The sequence below is a fragment of the Leucoraja erinacea genome, chromosome 8 (assembly GCF_028641065.1).
Source record: "Leucoraja erinacea ecotype New England chromosome 8, Leri_hhj_1, whole genome shotgun sequence".
In the NCBI taxonomy this organism is placed as follows: Eukaryota; Metazoa; Chordata; class Chondrichthyes; order Rajiformes; family Rajidae; genus Leucoraja; species Leucoraja erinaceus.
Genome location: NC_073384.1, coordinates 19,908,085 through 19,921,177, shown reverse-complemented (window position 1 = coordinate 19,921,177; position 13,093 = coordinate 19,908,085). Strand labels below are relative to the sequence as shown.

The following is a 13,093-nucleotide window of genomic DNA, read 5'->3' as shown; positions in this document are numbered from 1 at the left end:
AAAGGAGACAAGGAAACACTTTTTCTCATAGAGAGTGGTGAGTCTGTGGAATTCTCTGCCTCAGAGGGCGGTGGAGGCAGGTTCTCTGGATGCTTTCAAGAGAGAGCTAGATAGGGCTCTTTAAAATAGCGGAGTCAGGGGATATGGGAAGAATGCAGGAATGGGGTATTGATTGGGGATGATCAGCCATGATCATATTGAATGGCGGTGCTGGCTCGAAGGGCCGAATGGCCAACTCCTTAGTGAAGACAGATCCAAAGTACCTGTTCAACTCATCTACCATTTCCTTGTTCCCCATAATAAATTCACCTTTTTCGGTCTTCAAGGGTCCAACTTTGGTCTTAACTAAATTTTCCTCTTCACATACCTAAAGAAGCTTTTACTATCCTGCTTTATATTCTTGGCTAGCTTACCTTCGTACCTCATCTTTTCTCCCTGTATTGTTTTTTTGGCTATCTTCTGTTGTTCTTTAAACATTACCCAATCCTCTTGCTTCCTGCTCATCTTTGCTACGTTGTACTTCTTTACTTTAATTTTTATACTGTCCCTGACGTCCCTTGTCAGCCATGGTCATCCCTTTCACCCCTTGGAATCTTTCTTTCTCCTAGGAATGAACCGATCTTGCACCTTCTGTATTATTACTAGAAACACCTGCCATTTTTATTCCACTGTCATCCTTGCTAGTGTATCAGGTGTAATGAGGTGTTGCATTTTGGGTTGTCTAACAAGGGCAGGACCTACACAGCAAATGGTAGGCCTCTGTGGAGTAATGTAGAACAGAGGGATCTAGGAGTACAGGTACATAGTTTGTTGAAGGTCGAGTCACAGGTAGATAAGGTGGTCAAAAAAGCTTTTGGAATTTGGCCTTCATCAGTTAGAGTAGTGAGTATAGAAGTTGGGAGGTCATGTTGCAGTTGTATAATATGTTGGTGAGACTGCATTTAGACTATTGTGTTCAGTTCTGGGCACCATGTTATAGGAAAGATATTGTCAAACTTGAAAGGGTTCAGACAAGATTTACGAGAATGTTGCCAGGACTAGAGGGAGAAGTTTAGTAGGCTCGGTCTCTATTCCTTGGAGTGCAGGAGGATGTGAGGTGATCTTATAGAGGAGTACCAAATCATGAGAGGAATTGATCGGGTAGATGCCCAGAGAAGGTTAATCGAGGAGTAGAGGACATAGGTTCAAGGTTAAAGGGAAAAGATTTAGTAGGAATCTGAGGAGTAACTTTTTCACACAGAGTGTGGTGGGTGTATAGAAGAAACTGCCAGAGGAGGTAGTTGAGGCTGGGAATATCCCATCATTTAAGAAGCAGTTGGAAAGGTACATGGATAGAACGTGTTTGGAGGGATATGGACCAGGCACAGGTAGATGGGACTAGTGTAGGTGGGACATTGTTGGCCGGTGTGGGCAAGTTGGGCCAAAGGGCCTGTTTCTACACTGTATCACTCTATGACTCTATGACTATTAGGGAATGACTGAGATGGAAATGATCCATGATTATTGTGGCTATTATCCAAGGCAGTGTGGTGTGGATGGATTTGATGGGGAGGGAGGGGGTGGCGGGTGGTGAGGCTGGTTTATATAATGGATCCACAACTCTCCACAATTGGTCTTAGGCCGAGCAGTTGCCAAACCAAGCTGTGACGCATCCCAATAAAATGCTTTCTATGGTGCTTCTGTATAATTATGATGGTTTTATGAAGAGTAAACAGAAAGGAGCCAATTCCTTTAAATAAAAAAAACAGGTTTCATAGATTTGCTGGTTGGAAGCAGAAAATGCTGGTGGAAAGATTGCAGGGAAATGAGGAAAATCCTTGACTTCCAGCGTCTAGAACGCACCATGTAGTTCTGGTCACCATGCTGTTGGAATGATGCGATAGTGTTGGAGATGGTCCAGGATGTTGCCTGGTGCCTGGGATGGAGTGGCTAAATTATGAAGAGAGACTGGAGAAGCTAGATCTGTTCAATCTGAGAAGAGGATGTTGAGGGGACATGATTAAGATATCTGGAATTATGAGAATTATAGATATACTGCATGTAACTACATACCCAGAGAGTGGTGAGTACCTGGAATGCACTGCCTGAGAGAGTGGTAGAAGCAGAGTCACTGCCAACACTTCAGAAGTGTCTTGATGCGCATAAATCACCTGAGTATTGATGACTATGGATTCAAATGTTGGGAGTTGGGATTAATAATAATGGTTATCATGGACTATATGGTTTCTTCATTATCACATGTACCAAGGTACAGTGAGAAACTTTTTTTTTGCACACAGAATAGCAAGACTATGTCCATACATAAACACAATCTCCCGGGATTGCAAAATGGCCATTGCAGCCATTGCAGTCAAGGCCCGTTGCAGCCATCGCGTCCACCATCTCCTCTGAAAATGAGTTTCAGATATCAACTATTCTCCGTGTAAGAAAATCACCCCTTCAAATCCCCTTTAATACTTCTTCCTCTCGCCTTAAACCTATATCTAATTTTTGAAGCTTCTTCTGTGGGAAAAAAGATTATGACTATCTACCCACATCATTTTATACATTTCTAACGGACCACCCCTCATCTTCCTTCATTCCAGGGAAAATAAGCCCAGCTTACATATGAAACTACACACAATACTACAACTGCCGCCTATTCAATGTTTTGCAAAGTTGTAACATAATATCCCAACTTTTATATTCAATGCTCCAACCTATTAATGCAAGCATGCCATATGCTTCTTCCCCAACTTATTTTCAATGGTTCAATGGTTTAATGATTCAATGGTCATTTATTGTCACATGTACTGAGGTAATTTGATTTGCCATACAGTCATACATTAAAAAAAAGCAACAGGATACATAACTACATAAAGATTAACCGTAGACTTAAACTGCCACCACAACAGTCCCCGCAAACACAGAGATCACTGCACTTACGGCATTTGTGGAGTGCCTCCGTGATGGATTCTTAGAGCAGCTTGTACTGGAGCCTACCAGGAAGAGGGCAATTTTGGATTTAGTGTTGTGTAATGAACTGGATTTGATAAGGGAACTAAAAAAAAACAAATTTCTTGCTATTGAGGGAGTGCAGCGTAGATTCACAAGGTTAATTCCCGGGATGGCGGGACCGTCATATGTTGATAGAATGGAGCGGCTGGGCTTGTATACTCTGTAATTTAGAAGGATGAGAGGGATCTCATTGAAACATATAAGATTATTAAGGGTTTGGACATGCTAGAGGCAGGATACATGTTCCTGGTGTTGGGGGAGTCCAGAACCAGGGGCCACTGTTTAAGAATTAGGGGTAAGCCATTTAGAACGGAGATGTGGAAACACTTTTTCACACAGAGAGTTGTGAGTGTGGAATTCTCTGCCTCAGAGGGTGGTAGAGGCTGGTTCTCTGGATACTTTCAAGAGAGAGCTAGATAGGGCTCTTAAAGATAGCGGAGTCAGGGGATAGGGGGAGAAAGCAGGAACAGGGTACAGATTGGGAATGATCAGCCATGATCATATTGAATGGCGGTGCTGGCTCGAAGGGCTGAATGGCCCACTCCTGCACCTATTTATTGTAAATTGGATTAAGTAGCATTTTCAATATTTTTGTCCAACTTTCCATCTGTAGGCTGAGACAACCTTTCTCACTATGCACTGCACCAATAATTTCCTTGTCATCTGCAAACTTATTAATCATATTTCCTCTATTCACAAGATAGACACAAAATGCTGGAGTAAGTCAGCTGGTCAGGCAGCATCTCTGGAGAAAAGGTATAAGTGATGTATGATTAAGAAGGACCCAACCTGAAAAGTCACCTATTCCTTTTTTCCAGAGATGCTGCCTGACCATTTGGGTTACTCCAGCATTTTGTGCCTGTCTTCAGTATAAACCAACATCTGCAGTTCCTGCCTACACACTTCCTATATTCACATCCAAGTTGTTGATATATTTATCATAAACAACAAAGGTCCTAGGACTGATCTCTGCAATACAGTATTGGTCACACACTTCCAATAAAAAAAAAACATCCTTCCACCACAACCCTGTGCATCCTATCCTGCCATGTGCCTTAACCTTCTGTATCAACCTGCCATGTGGGACCTTCTCAATTGCCTCACTAAAGTCCATATAGACGGTTTATGTTTTCCCTCCACTACCTTTGTCAATTGACCAGACATGGCTGAAGACTCTTGGCACACTCCCCAGGATTGTCCCTTTTTAACAAAAGCAGATCACATCACTGGCAATTGATTGATGTCCTCCCTTTGTGTTTGGCCCTTGCCCACCTAATTAATTCTTGCTAATGTCATGAACCCTAAATCAGTCTGAAGAAGGGTTTTGGCCCGAAATGTCGCCTATTTCCTTTGCTCCATAGATGCTGCTACACCCGCTGAGTTTCTCCAGCATTTTTGTGTACCTTCGATCTTCCAGCATCTGCAGTTCCTTCTTGAACAGCTACAATTAGTGCTTTGTCGTCAATTTCCACTGAAGGGAAATAGTTCTCCGCTTATCAGCAACTGGAAAAGTTACACAGACATTCCCCAGATAGTCTAACCTCAAAATGTTTGTGGAACAAACAGATCATGTTCTGCACAGCCATATGGGCCCAAGGAGCTGTTCCTATACAAGAAACTGCACAAAAAAACTGCAGATGCTGATCTACAAAAACATACACCAATTGCTGGAGTAACTCAGTTGGTCGGGCAGCACTTCTGGAGAATATGGATATGTGATCTTTCAGGTTGGGACCCTTCAAACTGGATAGCATTTTGTTTAATTGTTGGTTAACAAAAAAACACAAACTGCTGAAGTAGCTTGGATCAGGCAGCGTCTCTGGAGGAAACGGACAAGTAACATTTTGGGTTAGGACCCTTCTTCAAACTCTACTCCAGTGATATTGCCTGACTTGCTGAGTTACTCCAGCCCTTTGAGCTTTACTTAAGGTTCCAGCATCTGCAATTCCTTGTTTACTCATTGGTCAACATGTGTCAGTCAGGACTTAAATGAATATTTCCCTGCATGTGGATATAATTTTTAAACATTGCCACCAGATGGCTCCAGACTCAAGAATATTCATGCACAAGGAATTTCATCAAAAACTTTCAATCAAAATATTAGTAGCATTATTTATTTATGATATCCACATACCTCTTTTCTACCACTTATTCAGATTACATATGCAACCAAAGAAACACCAATAATCTGTCCTAATTCGAAGGGCAAGGAAGAGAGTGCTATTTCCTAAAGGACAAAGTGCTGGAGTACCTTTGCTGGTAAGGCAGCATCTCTGGAGGACATGGATAGATGATGTTTAGGGTCGATACTCTTCTCTGCTGCCTGATCTGCTGAGTTACTCCAGCACTTTGTATATTTTAGTGCAATAACCAACATCTGTAGTTCTTTGTTCCTACATCCTGTGTTATTTCCTAGTATTGTTACAACTTAATGACGGATTTCTACAACTTCTTCTGTAGCTGCAGGGTATCTCAAAGGAATTTGCAGCCCAATAAACACTTTGTAAGTGTACACAGCTGTAATGTAGGACAGGTCGCAGCCAATTTATGCAGAGCAAGCTCTCACAAATTGCAGTTTAAACACAATAAAATAATCTGATTGTAGAGACTCTAGCTTGGGATAGATATTGTTCTCAAGACACTAGGAGAACTCCCTGCTTTGCTTAAGATTAGTGTCATAGGTTCTTTCACATCTCACAGGGTCAGTGCAAGTGACAGCGGTGCTCTCTCCCTCTCTCTCTCTCTCTCTCTCTCTCTCTCTCTCTCTCTCTCTCTCTCTCTCTCTCTCTCTCTCTCTCTCTCTCTCTCTCTCTCTCTCTCTCTCTCTCTCTCTCTCTCTCCCTCTCTCTCTTTCTCTCTCTCATCCCCCTGTCTCTCTCTCTCTCTCTCACACTATCTCCCTTCTCTTTCTCTCTCCCTCTCTCTCTCTCTCTCCCTCTCCCGCTCCCCTCGCTCTCCTCTCCCTCTCCCCCTCTCCCTTTCTCTTTCTCTCTCTCTCACCCACTCTCTTTCTATCTCCCTCTCTCTCCCTCTCCCTCTCCCTCTCTCTCTCTCCTCCTCTCTCTCCCCTCTCCTCTCTCTCCCTCTCTCTCTCCCTCTCTCTCTCTCTCTCTCTCTCTCTCTCTCTCCTCCTCTCTCTCTCTCTCCTCCTCCTCCTCCCTCTCTCTCTCTCTCTCTCCTCTCTCTCTCCTCTCTCTCCTCTCAAAGATCTGGACTGGGACATAAACCCACAACATTCAGACTCCGAGGCAATATAGGAAGTGTGTAGGCAGGAACTGCAGATGCTGGTATATACCGAAGACAGACACAAACTGCTGGAGTAACTCAACTGGTGTATGATTTTCTCACTTTAAGGCGGCATGGTGGCGCAGCAGTAGAGTTGCTGCCCTACAGGGCCTGCAGCACCGGAGTCCCGGGTTCGACCCCGACGATGGGTGCTGCTCCTACAGAGTTTGTACATTCTCTCATGACTGCTTGGGTTTTCTCCGAGATCTTTGGTTTCCTCCCACACTCCAAATACGTACAGGTTTGTAAGCTAATTGACTTGGTATAAGTGTAAATTGTCCCCAGTGTGTGTAGGATAACGTTAATGTGCGTGGATCGCTGGTCGGTGTGGACTCGGTGGGCTGAAGGGCCTATTTCCGCGCGGTATCTCTAAACTAAATTAAACTAAGTCATCCACTTCTTGCACTCTGATGTGGAGATGCCCAGATCATTGACAACTGCTCAACCTGCAACTGACACTTCTGTAGTTCAAGGAATTGGATCAACACTCAAACAGAAGAGATGACTGTGGGACAGTATATGGGATGGAACAAAGAACTGTTCCCAGCAGAATGGGATTCTATGGAGACACAAAGAACTAGTTTACAAAAAAATACACAAGGTGCTTGTGTTAGACAGCGGGTCAGGCACCATCTCTGGAGAACATGAATAGGTGACATTTCGGGTCGGGTGTTTTATAGATTCTATGGAACTCATTTATCTTTTCCACTCCTTTACTTCAGAAGACTAAAAGGCATAGGAGCTGAATTAGGCCATTTGATGAAAGGTTGATCTATTTTATCCTCACAACACCATTCTCCTGCCTTCTCCCCAAAACGTTTTGACGCCACTCACCATTCAGGGCTCTGTTCTTGCACTCACCTGATGTGGCGTTCATGGCACAATGGGTACGCAGAGAAAATAATTTGGGCTGTGCTCAGGAAGCATGCCCTGTTGAAGGTGCTGTCTGTCAGCAAAGATGTTATCCCACTTTAAACCCTAATGCAGGATAATGCAGGAAGAGCTGTTACTGGCCAACATTCATTGCTTAACCAGCATCACTGAATTAGACTCTTTCTATAGTTGTAAGGATTTTCTTGACTTGGCAGTTTCATGCCCCTGTTTTGTAAGTGTGATCTGTGTGTCAAAAGCAATTCTTTGCGAAATTTTGTTAAATGCTGAATTATGAAATGGTCTTTCCTCCATTGTATTACTTAACACCAAGAGGCCAGAGGGGATTTTTCTGCTGGTCCTACCATCATACACAGAGAAACACACACACACACACACACACACACACACACACACACACACACACACACACACACACACACACACACACACACACACACACACACACACACACACACACACACACACACACACACACACACACACACACACACACACACACACACACACACACACACACACACACACACACACACACACACACACACACACACTTGTGCTCACTTCCTATAAAAACTTTCATTAATGAGGATAGTTCAGAAAGTGAATGCCAAGTTACTGGGGTTTAGGCAGGGTTATGGAAGTGAGGTTAAAATGATCTCATTAAATGAAGGATATAGCATTAGGGTACTAATTCATATGTTCATACATTCATAACCTACTGCTTAAGGCTGGAATGAGCCAAAGACTGGGAACAAAAATTCAAAAGTGAAATAGATTGTATACTAGTTTTCCAAAGAATTTTGTGATCTGAGAGTTAATTCAATTAAGTGTGGATAACAACTTGCCTGCTTTTTTTGATTAACAGTTGGAGGTCTTCAAGTCTTTCTTTTTGGAATTAAACCTCCCATACTCTGTGACCAGAGGGGAACAACTAATTCTGGAAATAAGCATCTTCAACTACCTGGAACAAACACAAGAGGTAATGGACCTTAATAATAATAAAAATAATAATAATACACTTTATTGTCAGTGTAAATGCATACAATGAAATTTCAAGCGCACTGCCCGAGCGGAGCTCCAACATATCAGATAAATAATAACGACAATGGAAACAACAAAAAACGGCAAGAAAAATGTAATCGTCAGATTGTGCAATATTTCACAGTATAATGTTATAATATTGGCTATGGGGGTGTGTATTCAGTGCAGAGCTCAGAGTGGTGATGGCCTTGGGGTAGAAACTGTTTGTTAATCTTGTAGTGTGTGTGATTTGATGGACCTGTAACGCTTTCCTGAGGCAGAAGGGCAAACAAGTGATGTGTGGGATGAGATGAGTCCTTTAGGATGCGTGATGCCTTTCGCAGGCAACGAGAGCTATAGATCTCTTCCAGGGCAGGCAGATGTGTGTTGGTACACAAAAATGCTGGCGAAACTCAGTGGGTGCTGCAGCGCCTATGGAGCGAAGGAGATAGGCAACCATTCGGCCCGAAGGTATCATCCCATTTTAAGCCCTAATGCAGGAAGAGCTGTTATTGGCCAACATTCATTGCTCAACCAGCATCACTGAATTAGACTATTTCTTTAGTTGTAAGGATTTTCATGAAAATTGGCAGTTTCATGTTCCTGTTTTGTAGGTGTGATCTATCTGTCAAAAGCAATTCTTTGCGAAATTTTGTTAAATGCTGAATTATGAAATGGTCTTTCCTCCATTGCATTACTTAACACCAAGAGGCCAGAGCGAATCTTTCTGCTGGACCTACCATAATCACTCACACGCTTATACGCATATACACACACACACACACACAGTAAGAAACACCACACAAACACAGGCACACACACACACATGGAAACATACGCTGGCACAGATACAGACACAGAAGCACAAACACACATACACAGAGAAACACATATATACACACACACACACACACACACACACACACACACACACACACACACACACACACACACACACACACACACACACACACACACACACACACACACACACACACACACACACACACACTTACTTGTGCTCACTTCCTATAAAAACTTTCCATTAATGAGGACAGTTCAGAAAGTGAATGCCAAGTTACTGGGGTTTAGGCAGGGAAGTGAGGTTAAAATGATCTCATTAAATGGAGGATATAGCATGAGGGTTCTAATTGATATGTTCATACATTCATAACCTACTGCATAAGGCTGGAATGAGCCAAAGACTGGGAACAAAAATTCAAAAGTGAAATAGATTGTATAGATTGAAATAAACGTTGCCTATCTCCTTCGCTCCATAGATCCTGCTGCACCCGCTGAGTTTCTCCAGCATTTTTGTGTACCTTCGATTTTCTAGCATCTGCAGTTCCTTCTTATGTGTGGGTGATCTTCTGGGCTGTATTGATGACTCTCTGCAGTGCTTTCTTGTCAACCACAGAACTATTGCCATATCACATCAGGATGCCATGTGTCAGGACACTCTCTATGGAGCAACGGTAGAATGACATTAGCAGCTGTTGTGGCAAGTTGACTTTCCTGAGTGATCTTAGGAAGTAAAGCCATTGTTGTGCCTTCTTTACCAGGGAGTTTGTGTTAGTTGACCACCTAAGATCTGCTGAGATGGTTCCAGTGTGTCACTGGATTAATCTGTGGGGGCTGCAGTGAAGTGGTTTGACCTTTCTGGTGGCTAATGATGCTTTGGATTACTTTAAGCATGCGCCGTTTTGTTTCAGTGTTGGATTGGTAACTACACACTGTAACAACAAGCAGCAAGAGCAACTGGGTGCTAGAGTGAAAGAACAAACTTCTGGGAGAGCTCAACAGGTCAGACAGTGTCTGTGGATGGAAATGGACAGATGACTTTGATGATGAAAGGGTCTGGACCCTTCTTGAGTGCAGAGGAGAGGAAGCCAGGTGATAGGCTATTCAAGGAATTGTGTTCACACTTGGGAAGCACTTCTGAGAAATGTTTAAACAAAGAACTGCAGATGGTGTTTTGCAAAAAAAAACACGCAAAGTGCTGGAGTAAGTTAGCAGGTCAGACAGCATCCTTAGAGACCATGGATTGGTGACATTTCTAGTTGGGATGGGTCACCTATCCATTTTCTCTAGGGATGCTGTCTGACCTGATGAGTTACTCTAGCACTTTGTGTCTTTTTTTTCGAGAAATGTTTTACTGGACTAATACTTGAAATGGGCTTGCCACTGAAATCTAGAAGAAAGAAAGTTGACTTGATTAAAATATAGAAGATCATTTGGGGATTTTTTAATCGTGGAAGTAGAGAGATACGTACAGAATTTTGCAATGGTGATCTCTATTTTTAAAAAAAGATTTCTCATTTAAGACATGGATGATGTCTAAGTCAAACAACTTTTTTCAGAAGGTTGTGACACCTAGGTATTTTCTTCCTTAAAAGGAATTGAAAGCAGAGCCTTTGATTTTTTTTTCAAGGAAGAGGCAGATAGATTCTTGTTAAACAAGGAATGGCCTGGATTTTTCTATCCAGTCTGCGTTGGGTTATTTTTCCAATCCAACAGTAAGAGGTCGGGTGAGTTCAACCAAGATTGCTGATGGGCGGGAAATATCGATAAGCCAGTTTGTGCAAGGGGGGTGGTCTGGCACTCGCAGCATAAAGATGTTTCATGGAATACCAAAAAATTCTGTCTGGAATAACACGCAATCAACAGGAACTTGTGGATGCCCTGGGCAGAATTAGCCCACCATGCCTGATTCATGAGAAGCTACAGACCATAGTGTGCATGTTTTGAAATAAACAAGTACTGCAGTACAGTCATGACCAACAGATGCGTTATCATTGTGGTTATGTTGCCAGACCAATAATACGATCCAGGGACATTAGTTCAAATCTTACCACAACAGCTGGGAATGAAATGCAAGTCTCCATACCAGTAACTATAGAACTATCAGATCACTGGCTCACTAACATGTCCTTAGCCTGTATGATTTGGATAATGACTCTTTCGTGACTTGTTTGGGCCCAAAAATACTGTCCTTACCTATGGATTAAGAACGCAGTGGTCTCCGCGAGCTGATAATACAGACTTGCAGTGAGCAATCTGAGCTTAAAATCACGTTCGCAAGTTATAGGAGTAGAATTATGCCTTTCGACCCATCGTCTATTCCGCCATTCATTCATGGCTGATCTTTGCCTCTCAATTCCATGTTCCTGCCTTCTCCCTAAAACCCTTGACACCTATTTATAAAAATCTATTTATAAAAATATTCACTGACTTGGCCTCCACCGACCTCTGTGGCAATTAGTTCCACAGATTGATTACCCCTTGGCTAATGAATTTCCTCCTCATCTCAAGTTCAAGTTCAAGTTCAAGTTCAAATTTATTTGTCACATGCACCATTAGGTGCAGTGAAATGTAATTTACCATGCAGCATTACAATTAAAAAAGGACACAATGCACAACATAATTCAACACAGACATCGGGGTGGAGGATTACAACCTTCACGTGGTCCGCCCTATTTTGATGAATGCTATCAACCTGGCATTCACAATCAAATAAGATCAAATAGAACTAGTTGTCCTACAACTTTAGGCTAAGCACGCCATAAGCAAGAAGAAGAGGAAGAACACAGACATCCACCACAGTATTCTTCACTGTGGCGGAAGGCAATACAGTTCAAACAGTCCTCCTCCTCCTCACTTGTTCAACCGTGGTTGGGGGCCTGACCCTCCATAGTCGCTGCCTTGCATGGCCCGATGTTCAAGCCCTCTGGTTGGGATGGTCGGAACGCCAACGTCGGGACAGGTCGAGTACACCCGAGTACAGCTGGGAGCTCCCAATCGACCACCTCCTTACCGGAGACTGCGGCTTCCAGATGTTGTAGGCCGCCGGCGGTTGGAGCTCTTCTACGGCGAGCCTTGGCGAGGGATCGCCCGCTCAATGATAGTAAGTAAAGTCCACTCCACGCCTGCCGCCAGAAGCTCCACAGACAGAGGCTCCAGGATGTTGTAGGCCACAGGCCCGACTCCGGGAAAGGCCGCACCTAAGCTCTGGGCCCGACTCCGGGAAAGGCCGCACCAAACCAGCTGTAAGGCCGCGAGGAGGGGGCGCGAAGAAGCGACAGGGAAGAAAGTCGCATCTCCATCGAGGTAGGTGCCCGAAAACGGTTTTCCCCCACCATCCCCCACACAAGACATACAGAGAAACACTAAAACAAGCTTTTGGACAAGCTTCCTGAGGAGACTGAAGAAGGTCCATCTGTCTCCTCAGATCCTGGTGAACTTCTACCGCTGCACCATCGAGAGCATCCTTACCAACTGCATCACAGTATGGTATGGCAACTGCTCTGTCTCCGACCGGAAGGCATTGCAGAGGGTGGTGAAAATTGCCCAACGCATCACCGGTTCCACGCTCCCCTCCATTGAGTCTGTCCAAAGCAAGCGCTGTCTGCGGAGGGCGCTCAGCATCGCCAAGGACTGCTCTCACCCCAACCATGGACTGTTTACCCTCCTACCATCCGGGAGGCGCTACAGGTCTCTCCGTTGCCGAACCAGCAGGTCGAGGAACAGCTTCTTTCCGGCGGCTGTCACTCTACTCAACAACGTACCTCGGTGACTGCCAATCACCTCCCCCCCCCCTTCCCGGACACTTATTATTTTTTATTCAAATCGTTTGCTATGTCGCTCTTCCAGGGAGATGCTAAATGCATTTCGTTGTCTCTGTACTGTACACTGACAATGACAATTAAAATTGAATCTGAATCTGAATCTGGACACACTAAAAAAAACAAAAAAGTGGAAACAACGAACCCGCTGCAGGCGAGGCAGCCGACTCGTAGCGCCACAAGAACGTTACCCCCCTTTCTAAAAGAGCGTCCTTTAATTCTGAGGCTATGAACTGTGGTCCTAGACTCTTCTGCCAGTGGAAACATCCTTTCCA

At 43.8% G+C, this 13,093-nt stretch overlaps 1 protein-coding gene across 1 annotated transcript in view; it reads left to right on the top strand.

The window, feature by feature from the left end:
* The window catches only part of cd109 (CD109 molecule), a 114,272-nt gene that overhangs the window by 57,519 nt on the left and 43,660 nt on the right, over positions 1–13,093 (top strand). Inside the window, exon 20 of the mRNA XM_055639137.1 lies at positions 8,042–8,155. Within this exon, the coding sequence (XP_055495112.1) occupies positions 8,042–8,155 (114 nt within the window). The remainder of the gene's footprint in view (positions 1–8,041; positions 8,156–13,093) is intronic.